Here is a 12,007-nt window from a genome sequence, read left to right on the forward strand (position 1 = left end):
TACACGGTGCTACCAACTTGCTGAAGGTTAACAACTTCAGCACTACACTGCAGATTATAGCACCAGTGGTACTGAATACTGTAAGGGGTAATAAAAAAAAACATGTATTTTACAATTATGTCTGACTATAGGTTTCATTTGATTCTATCTAATAACGCAGCCATAGTAAGGGAGTCTACAAGCTCCTAATTCATCCTACTAGTAAAACCATAATTATGCATACAAGTTTTCTTCTTTCTATACTTTATTCATATGAGAGATGTCAATCACTGTCTAAGTGCACTTTACTGGGTACTAATGGGAAATATAGGAATAAAACATGTGCACTAGTAGGCAGAGTCCCAGCCTCACTGCACCAAGAATCTAATTTGCATAAAAGTAAAACCATAAAACTACAGATTTACACGAAACTATAGGAAATAGGCAAGGTAGACCTGGTTCTACCTGTGATTAAGGAACCAAGAGACCCCTTCTAAATAAGTAATGAATAACCAGATATACTTAAATATAGTTTTAATAAAATTTTTACTGAACATGATGTATTATTTCAAAATTATATAGATTATCTTTAGACAGAGGTCAGTTGCTCAATAACCTATTGGAAGTTACTCCTCACCAATTTAAGGGGTGCAACACAACACAACACAGTGCTTAGCCATGGAGAAAAACACACTGCAATGTTTTATGACCTATTGTATTTCTGTAGGTATCTACACAATGGTGGATTTATTAAGTGCTAGCACAATATGCCGCAGCGTTGGATGTCAACAGCGCCCCACACCATATATACTAAGAGGCTACAGGCCCCTTGCTTTGTCTGGCCCAAGGCTGTGGAGGCGATTATTTATACATCGAGCCCTAATCTGTGCCCAGAACTGCCCACTCTGCCGACAGCAAGACCTAGACACATGGCGTGGAGATAGTGTAGAAGAGAGAGTGCTGGAATATGGCGAGGAAAGACTTTTTTTACAGGAATTTATTAATTTTTATCCAAATAATATAAATCTAACCTAACAATATAAATTTGGTATCTCAGTAATAGTTCTGACACAAAGAAGAAAGGAGATATGTTCTCTGGACCACATAGTAAAAGCTGTAGCAAAGCCCATCTCATAATGGCACAATTTTAGAATTTTTTTTCCAGCTTCCCAGTATATTACATTGTGTCACTTAAGATATGGCTTCTAGAAGGAGGGGAGTGAAAAAGATGGAAAACTAAATGGGTTAACACTAACCCTAGACTAACATTACCTTCCCAATAAATTGGTTAAGTTTATGCCTGAAAAACGTGCCAAATTGTTTGTGCAAACCCCTCATTCCACAAAGCCTAAAACAATTGTTACCATAAAAATAGGATTCAGAAAACTTACCTGTCTTACGTGGCGTTTCAGATGCATATACACACTCTGCCCGGTCTTCCTGTAATGCCGTTCCACATGTTCCCTTCCAAATCCAAGGAACGTGCTCATACACACATACAGACCTCCTTCAGAAAGCTGAGGGAGAAGAAGAAACGTATTATATGTAACACAGTGGAACATAATTCCCAATCATTAAAGTTGAAATTACAGGCAGTCCCCGGGTTATGTACAAGATAGGTTCTGTAGGTTTGTTCTTAAGTTGAATTTGTATTTAAAGAGAACTTGTCACCATGTTTTTCACAAATACAGGTAGTGGCAGGTTCCTATAGAGCCCTAGTAACTATCTGACAACCTGCTTTTAACTAAAAAATAGTTTCCCTCAGATCCCCATAAAATCAGAGTTATAATCTTGCCTGGTATCTATGCAGCTTTGGAGCGAGTCGAAGGGGCGTGGCCTAATGTCATGTGACCAGCGTGACATCAAAGGTCCTTAAGCTACTTAAAATCAACAAACTGTACCCCATGTACATATCTGACCACATAAAACAATCACAGCAGCCCCCATGGACTTCTAGCCATCTCCATGCAGGCTGCTATGAGTTCATGTGATACAATATACTGTGAATTTGTGAGATATGTTTGGTGTACAGTTTTCTAATGCTACAAAAGCTGTAGGACCTGCAATGATGTCACCCTGGTCACATGACATTACAGCTGCTACAGAGAGGATGATGAGGAGCTGCTGGATTCAGGCCACGCCCACCTTGACTCGCTGTAGCCATGCTTAGATACCAGGTAAAATTATAAAGTTGAAAATATGGGAATCTAAGGGGAATAATTTTTAGCTAAAAGAAAAGGTGTCAGTGAGTTACCAGGGCTCGATGGGAACCTGACACTACTGCATTTGTTAAAAATGTGGTGACAGGTTCCCTTTGAGTCGGAATTGTATATTTTATCATTGTAAACCCAGACAGAATTTTTTTGGTCTGTGACAATTGGATTTTAAAAATGTTGAATTGTCATAAGAACCAGGATATATAATAAAGCTTAATAGCAAACACCTTTGATAACCATTGTAGCCTTAGGAAAAAGTACAGTAATTTAACAATATCCAGAGATCCGTTTGTAACTAGGGATTGTCTGTAAGTCGGGTGTTTTTAAGTAGAGGACTGCCTGTAATACGTCATAACATGTTATAAGCAAAATAAAATCTGGTCAGCATACGTTCATAACATGGTGGACAGATGAGTAAAGGAATTGAAACAGTAGGGTTTGTTTTGTTTTTTTTATTGTATAGCATTACTATGAGGCACACTACTTTATAAAGGATCATAGCACACGGCTGACATACCAAGTAATGTTAATAAGACCCCCAGCAGAATAAGATGCACCAGATTTGTAAGGAAGGTCCAGCCCAAGTTTTTACAAAAGTAGCCTATATAAAATGTCATGACTTTTCAAGCTATGTTATAAAAGGTATGAGAATTCACTCAGCAGTTTGTGCTATTGTGTAATATATATTTTACCATAGAAAAAAAACTCTTTCGTGTTGTTTATTTTCATTTAGAATTCAGATTAAGAACAAGTTGTTGCAGTTAAATAATTTAGTATCAGACCAGTCACTTCCAGCTCCAAAGAAAATGCACAGATGTATAGCATCAAGAAGATTTCAGAAGAACCCTAGATCCTTACCATAAAAGGTCATCAGAGTTTGTAGAAAGTCATTAGCTACGGAAATGAATCCACCCCAGAGCCTACTGTGAGGAGGGAGAGGGGCATTTTGTAAATACATGTGGTATGTTAAACGGTTTGTGGGTCTAAAACTGATTCAAAGGCCCTCATCATGTTTCATATGTGTCACACAACTATCAATAACTAACTCCAACAAAGTCCTTTTTGCCATTTCAAGGTAGTGAATGGATAATGATCTAAATACAGTGGGTAGGCAAAGTATTTAGACCCATTTACATTTTACACTGTTTTAATGCAACTAATTTCGTTTTTGGTTTATTCATGTACACTCTGCACCCCAATTTGACAGAAAAAAAAAACTGAAATAGATATTTTTGCCAATTAATTAAAACAAAAAAAATTGAAATATCACATGGTCATAAGTATTCAGACCCTTTGCTGTAACACAAAAATTTAACTCACATGCTGTCCATTTCCTTCTGATCCTCCTTGAGATGGCTCTACTCCTTCATTAAAGTACAGCTGTGTTTATATAAACTGATTGAATTGGATAAGGAAAAGCAAACAACTCTAAATATAAGGCATCACAGCTCACTGCGCATGTGTCAGAGCACATGAGAATCATGAGGTCCAAGGAACTGCCCAAGGAGCTCAGAGACAGAATTGTAGCAGTCCATAGATCTGGACAAGGTTACAAAATAATTTCTGCAACACATTAGATCACAGTGGCCTCCATAAGCCTTGGAATGGAAGAGGTTTGGGACGACCACAACTCTTCCTCGACCTGACCATCCAGCAAATCTAAGCAATCTTGGGAGAAGAGCCTTGGTGAGAGGTAAAGGAGAACCCCAAGATCACTGTGACTGAGCTCCAGAGATGCAGTAGGGAGATGGGAGAGAGATCCAAAGTCAACTATGACTGCATCCCTTATGGCAGAGTGTGACAACGGAAGCTTCTCCTTAGTGCAAGACATATGGAAGCCTGCATACCGCTTGCAAAAAAACATATGAAGCACTCTCAGACTATGAGAAATAAGATTCTCTGGTCTGATGAGACGAAGAACCTTTGCTCTTACTGTATATACTCCAGTATAAGCCGACCGGAGTATAAGCTGAGACCCCTAATTTTATCACCAAAAACTGGGAAAACCTATTGACTCAAGTATAAGCCGAGGTTGGAAAATGCATTGGTCACAGCCTCCCAGCGTATAGCCAGCCAAGCCAGCCCCTAGTTTATAGCCAGCCCCCAGTAGTATACAGCCACCCAGCCCCCAGTAGTATACAGCCAGCTCCCATGTAGTATACTGCCAGCCAGTCCCCTGTAGTATACAGTCAGCCCCCATGTAGTATACAGCCAGCCCCCATGTAGTATACAGCCTGCCAGCCCCCTGTAGTATACAGCCTGCCAGCCCCCTGTAGTATACAGCCTGCCAGCCCCCATGTAGTATACAGCCTGCCCCCATGTAGTATACAGCCTGCCCCCATGTAGTATACAGCCTGCCAGCCCACACATTAAAAAAAAAAAACACAACCTTAAACGCTCACCCTCTGGCGTCCCTGATGCTCGGCGTGGCTCCTCTTCTTTCTTCTCCTTTCTGTATTAGCCGGCAGAGATGCGTCCATGTGATCTGCCAGCCAGCGGACACTATGACATGATCAGCGCCGACATTGCCGCATCATAGTAAGCATCTGCAGATCGCATGGACGCTGGCTAATACAGCAAGGAGAAGAAAGAAGAGGAGCCGCGCCGAGGATCAGGAGCCACGCCGAGCATCGGGGACACCGGAGGGTGAGTATGTAAGTTTTTTTTTTTTTTTATTGACTTGTGTATAAGCCAAGGTGATGTTTTTAAGCACATTTTTTGTGCTAAAAACTCAGCTTATACCCGAGTATATACAGTAATTCTAAGTGGCATGTGTGGAGAAAACCAGGCAGTGCTCATCGCCAAAGGTCCTTCTTTCCTTCTAATACTGAGCAGATTCAATACTGAGCAAAGGGTCTTAATACTTGTAACCATGTGATATTTCAGTTAGCAAAAATACCTACATTTCAGTTTTTTCTGTCAAGATGGGATGCAGAGTGTACATTAATGAGAAAAAAAAAAAAGTTTTTTGATCTTACCAATTGGCTGCAATGAAACAAAGAGTGGAAAAGTTGAAGGGGTCTGAATACTTTCCATGCCCACTATACATTGTATCGTCACCAGATGGATATTCAGAAAATCTTGTTTATGGCTGAGTTCTTAGAGATCTTGTTATACTTACTTCTGTGACTCATCAACTATGATCCACCACCAAAACAAACATGAAAACCAGCGAGACAAGTTCTATACTACATTATGTGACTAAAACGAAGGCTACCTTCACAGTAATGTGTGCAATCCCAAGCCACAAACAATGGATCAGCGATTTGCCGTTACGTGTCATCGGTGTATGAAGACCACTTACGCACTAATGACAATACCAAGGGTTATCCAAGCCACAATCACATGCAAGAATAGGACCTGCTCTCATCTTCAGCACGGGCATGGTTTTCCTACTTTTTTAATCTGGAAAAAGCCTTTTACAGGGTTCTACAGTATGATATATGTAGGAATGTAGGTGATCAAGGTGGGATGTGAGGATACTGTTGGGAGACAGAGGATGCTCATTTTGAAGGGGAAAATGTCCATAATCCAATTCACATGCAGCAAGAAAAGTCTGCACTTACACAGAGGGTTTAGAATCCACATTAATGATGAATCATGAACACCTTATAGCTGCAGGTGAATCACAAAGAAAACCTATTCAATATCAGATCAATGGTAGTCTAACACCAAGCACCCCCAGCTGCCACAGTCTGCGTACATGCTGAGAAGTAGACTCCAATGTACACTGCGTAGTGGCCATGCTGGGTTACTACTGCTCACTATGAAATTACTTAAAGGGGTTATCCACTTTTCAGTAAATAATTCAGAAGGTTTGTGTAATGAAAAGTTATACAATTTTCTAAATCAAATCCTCATGGTTTCCTAAATATCTGCTTCATTGGTTACTTCCTGTGGATAAGAACAAATCCCTGGTCATGTGATGTCCCACAGGTGCACACATATATTATATCGCACAGACTAATCAGAGCTGTGTGTTATAATAAGCTGTGCACCTGTGTGACATCACATGACCATAGACCAATTTTTATGCAGATAGAGTAAACAAACCTTGCTGATGAATGACAGCAAGCAAAGATCCTGAGACCCAATTGAATTGATACAGAAAGTATATAGGAAAACTGTCTAACTTTTCATTGTACAAGCACAATATTAATTTGCTGAAAGTGAACAACCCCTTTAAGCCAAATCACATGAATAGGAAACCTCCACTTTGGATCTAGACAAGCATATACTCAGTAGATAAGCATCCTGGTAAACATCTGTATTATATCTCTCTGCACTGGAATTCATTTTTTAACAAAATATCTAGGACAAGCTTGTAAATTATACTTTCAACAGCTGATGGCCATCTTGTCCTGTACCGGTCACCATTACTATTTCAGTAATGTCTGAAAGCTCTTACATCCTCCAGTAAGGGACATATAATAATCACACTTTCTCCTTTCTTACTGCAAGTCTCAGATTTCTGGTGAATCCAGTAAACTCTTACCGCTTCTGCCCAGCTCTGCCTTCTTATCCCATATTTTGTTACAATATATGTAATACGTGAAATCCTAGTAATTGACAAAGCCCCCTACAGAGTCCTCACACCTTTCCCTATCCCTGAGCAATTAAATATCGTAGTATGTATAGAGTTTGAAGGGGCACCTACTGTGAGTAAATAACCAGTGAGCCAATAGTGAAACAGCCCATCACATTAGATTATGTTATTATAGTAACTAATGTATATGGAATCCCAGGATAGCAGTTGGATTTCAGCTGCCCAGTTTTCATTCTTTTGGAGTCGACACCTCAGTGTAGCTCACACATCTTACATAGATAGCTAAATTTCTCTATATTGTCCTTAAATATTCAATTGTTTTTGATCATGTAGCCAGGAATGTACACCCACAGGCTTGTATTGTCTCTTGCATCTTTAATAATGGAAATAGGAAATGTAACTCACCATGTTTAATCCTTTAAAGGGGTTTGCTCATGAAAGAAATTTCTCAAATTTTAATACCCTAGTGATGTTTACACGATAAAGATAATTTTTAACCCCTTTCTTTACAATGTTACTCACTTTTATTGCCATTTTAGCTCCCACCACTCATTGGTCAGTGTCAATTTCTAGAGTTTGAGCTGGAAATCTATAAACAGAGGCTTCATGATCCGCAGTGTGCAGATAGGAGAAGCTATTCACAAGAATCTGTCCTGCCCGACCATAGTCAGGAGATTTACCGTGGGATCCGGGGCAGCCGAAATTGTGCACACCAGGTCTGATGGAGACAGGTTGAAATTATATCTGTGAAATGCTGTATTTTTGTTAGAGAATCATTTAATTTGTTATCCTAAGTATATTTAAGAATCATGTCTTCATGGGAATACCCCTTTAACAAAGGGACAGGTCTGGCTCATACTTGAGTTTGAAAGGTGACATGACAAATGCACCTCATTAACCCCTTAAGGACGCAGGGTATTTTCGCTGATTTCTCGCTCTCCATCTTCAAAAATCCATAACTTTTTCATTTTTCCGTGTACAGAGCTGTGTGAGGGCTTATTTTGTGCGTAACAAATTTTTCTTTCCCATGATGTTATTTATTATTCCATGCCATGTAGTGGGAAGCCGCAAAAAAATTCCAAATGTGGAAAAATTGAAAAAAACTGCATGTGCGTCATGTTCTTGTGGGCTCAGTTTTTACGACTTTCACTCTGCGCTCCAAATAACATGCCTACTTTATTCTTTGGTTCGGTACGATCGCGGTGATACCAAATTTATATAGGTTTTATTGCGTTTTAATAAATTTTCAAAAATTAAACGAATGTGTACAAAAAAGAAAAAATATTTTTTGCCATCTTCTGATGCTAATAACTTTTTCATACTTTGGCGCATGGAGATGTGTGAGGGGTCATTTTTTGCGAAATGAGCCGACGTTCTCATTGCTACCATTTTGAGGACTGTGCGACATTTGGATAATTTTTTATTACATTTTTTATGTCATCTAAAAAGGTGTAAAAGTCGCATTTTGGACATTTGGGCGCCATTTGCCGTTCCGGAGGTCACCGCCGCCCGTAACCGTTTTTATACTTTGATAGATCGGGCATTTTGGGACGCGGCGATACCTAATGTGTCTGTGATTTTTACTATTTATTATATTTTATATCAGTTCTAGGGAAAGGGGGGTGATTTGAACTTTTAATATTTTATTATTTTTTTACATTTTTTAAACTTTTTTTTTTCTCTTTTTTTCCACTGTTTCTTAGACCCTCTAGGGTACATTAACCCTAGATGGTCTGATCGCTCCTGCCATATACTGCAATACTACTGTATCGCAGTATATGGCATTTCTGCACACTATACATTACAATGAGCCACAGGCTCATTGTAATGCATGTGCAGAAGCCATGTATCCTCGGGTCAAACGAAGACCCGAGGCTACCATGGCAACCGATCGCCGCCCCCCGATGACGTTCGGGGGAGCGGCGATCGGAGGTAAGATGGCGGCGCCCACGCGCCGCCAAATTTAAAGTGCCGCCGGCGACTTTGCCGGCGGCAAAGAAGAGGTTAACACCCGCGATCGGTGCAAGCACCGACCGCGGGTGATAGCGATGGGTCTTTGCTGCGATATGCAGCAAAGCCCATCACTGTATGAAGAAGGCTCAGCCCGTGAGCCTTCTTCATACAACCTTCACAGCTCCGTGGCGGATATATCCGTCACGGAGCGTGAAGGGGTTAAGGAACATCTACCACCAGGATGAAGGATTGTAAACCATGCACATTAACATACTATTGTGCTCCCCCTCTGGCAGGATCTGCTCTTATTTTAGCTGCTTATGTCCTGTTTTTTTTTACAAAAAAAGGCTTTTAAAATTATGCAAATGAGACTGTGGGGATCCGTAGATGTTAATCATTTAAGGCCCTGCAGGCTCATTTGCATACTTTTTAAAGCTTTTATTTTTCTTAAAAACAAAGGCATAGGAAGCTTAACCTCTTACCGATGTGTGTTGTAGTAGTACGGGCTGATGCATTAGTCACGGGCTGAACCCTCTCCATAGCCGGTAAGTCTTTGCAGCAAACACCCAAAACCGCTGCTAGCACCGATAGCGGGTGCTAACCAGTCGATCGAAGCCGGCAAGACTGTTGGCTGAGATTGTCACTCTCCGTGATGTCATCGCCGAGCAGCAGTCTGTTGCTATGGCAGCCTCGGGTCACCCGAGGCTGTAACTTTTTATACAATGTATGATTTGCCCATTGTAATAAATGTTTAAAATCCCCATATGCTGCCATACTGTGCAAAAAAAAACAAAAAACATTCAAATCACTCCCCCTTTCCCTAGAACGGATATAAATAAACAGTAAAAATCATAAACAGGTTAGGTATCAACCCATCCCAAAATGTCCAATCTATCAAAATACAACTATGGTTAATCCCAGTGTTTGACCCCGTAACGGTAAATAGCACCCAAAGTCGATAATGGCACTTTTTTGCCATTTTGAAAATATAAAAAATTCTATAAAAAGTGATCAAAAGGCATACAATCCTAAAAATGGTAGCCTTAAAAACCTTATCAAAAGTAACAAAAAATGACACCACAAACAGCGCCGAACAATGAAGAAAGAAAAAATTATTAGCGCCAAAAGATGAAGATTTTTTTTCATTATACATTAGGTTTTTAATTTTTGTAAATGTATAAAAATATTATAAAACTTGTATAAATTTGGTATCCCCATGATCGTACTGCCCCAAAGAATAAAGGAAACATGTCATTTGGGGTGCTCAGAGAAATCCCTAAAATCCAAGCCCACAAGAAAATTGCGCAAATGCATTTTTCACCAATTTCACTATATTTGGAATACATACCATCACTATGAAGTGCAATTCGTTACACAGAAAATCAGCCTTCACACAGCTCTTTACATGGAAAAATTTAAAAAAAATTTGAAGACGGGAGTGAAAAATGCTCATGCAAAAACAAAAAAGGGCTTTGTTGTTAAAGAGTTGATCCTGCCAGAGAGGACACGCACCAGTACGTCCGTGTGCTTGGTTCTCAATCCTTCAGCCTGGTGGTAGCTGTCCCTTTAAATATTAATAATATTCAAAATGAGTCTTACAAAAGTAACACGCTTTGTTGCCCACCTTATTTAACGGACAGGATAACTTGTTCACTTTATGACTGCACTTGGTAAATAGGGAAGTGGGGGGGGGGGGGGCAGGATAATTGTCCATCCACTTATCAGTTATCTACCCCCTATAGTACACAGGAACACCCATGTAAGTTATCAACAAACTTCCAATGTCTTCACCCTTTAGATAAGATGGGGTCCATGTCATTTTACCCTTTGATAACACAATTGTTGCCACAGTAATGCAGCCAATTATAGAGGCAAAATGTTTAAAACATGATGGAGCCCAATGAGTAAAATCTACGTTACCAAATTTAGCATTGGACTGAGTCTAATTACCCACCTTGCCTAGTAGCTATGAATCAGATACATTTTCCATGTGTTACTGTTGTTGCTGTTTTGGTAAGTCAGGTGACTCAGAAGTGTTCCAAGTGAACCAAAAGTGACCTGTCCTGTCACCCCCCTAAAACCAGACTCAGCATCTGTTCAAGAAATGATTAAATGTTTATTTAGAAAGGCTTTTATCAGTCTTTGTCTTAAAGATGCCGATCATAAAACATCTCCACAAGCAAATGTAACACTATGGGGCACATTGGCAATGAGTCCTCTGCATCTCCTTCCTTATATTCAATCCGCCTTTATGACCAAAATACAATAAATTATGCAAACAGCAAGGATGATTAAAAGCATAACAGTAGGAATTTCCCCCACAGTGGGAGAGGATTTTTTTTCAACTAAAAGCAGCCATATAAGGGCTTGTTTTTTCAATGTTGAGTACATTTTTTTTACTTTGTGGCACACAGAATTTATTGTTTTAATAAATAATTTTTTTAAATTAAATTAACTTTTTTCACAGTTTGAATTCATCCCATATGGGGTCTATAACATCTGATAATTTTATCACTTGTATAATAAAATGCAATACGTGGGGAACCTTAACCTCCACACTTACGGCTTTTGAGTCCATCTGCAGTCCGGACAAACTGACTCCTCATGGAGTGTCTCTAGTCTATGGGATGTTGTCAGGTTGCGGGGGGGAGGACCTACCACTGCCATATATGAAGGCATGGGAAACGGAGTTGGGTAAAACCTTCACCAAAGAACAATGGGAAAAGTCCCTCCTTCTAACCCATAAGATGTCGGTGTCCAACAAAATCCAGGAGACTAATTTTAAAATCCTTACTAGGTGGTATAGAACCCCAACTCGCCTACATAGCATGTTCCCTTCAGTCTCTCCTATTTGCTGGCGTTGTCACAAGGACAGGGGCACCATGCTTCATGTGTGGTGGGACTGTGGAGTGGTGGCAGCAGTGTGGAACGCCATTTGGGATCTCTACAAGCAGCTATACGGCTCCACAAGGAGCATTTCTCCCGATATTGCTCTGTTATCAATGCTCCCAGGGCGGCTTAGAGACATCAAAAAAGGCCTCCTGCGTCACTGCATAGTGGCAATGAGACAGGTAATTCCTAGATTGTGGAAGTCCACTTCTCCACCTACCAGACTACTGTGGGTGGAGGAGATGGACAGACTGAGACGAATGGAGGAACTGAGAGCATTAGATAACAATCAGTATGATGTTTTCCATAAAACCTGGTACAGATGGGACACGTTCAGGAACTCACCTGCTCTAACCTCTTGGATATAGACGTCGTAATCATGGGCACCGCTGTTTCAGCAACAGGGGGTACCCCCTAACCTTGA

The 12,007-nt window shown here is 40.2% G+C and overlaps 1 protein-coding gene across 2 annotated transcripts in view; it reads right to left on the bottom strand.

Moving 5' to 3' along the window:
* USP13 (ubiquitin specific peptidase 13) overlaps positions 1-12,007 on the bottom strand; it is a 74,529-nt gene that overhangs the window by 53,812 nt on the left and 8,710 nt on the right. Inside the window, exons 1-2 of one of the 2 annotated variants that reach the window (XM_072142744.1) lie at positions 9,177-9,243; positions 1,371-1,496 (exon numbers count right to left, since the gene is read on the bottom strand). In XM_072142744.1, the coding sequence (XP_071998845.1) occupies positions 1,371-1,496; positions 9,177-9,209 (159 nt within the window). In that variant the 5' untranslated portion in view covers positions 9,210-9,243. Of the gene's footprint in view, positions 1-1,370; positions 1,497-9,176; positions 9,244-12,007 lie in introns of those variants that run through there. The other variant, XM_072142743.1, reaches the window with a different exon arrangement.

Source organism: Engystomops pustulosus, chromosome 3, assembly GCF_040894005.1.
Source record: "Engystomops pustulosus chromosome 3, aEngPut4.maternal, whole genome shotgun sequence".
In the NCBI taxonomy this organism is placed as follows: domain Eukaryota; kingdom Metazoa; phylum Chordata; class Amphibia; order Anura; family Leptodactylidae; genus Engystomops; species Engystomops pustulosus.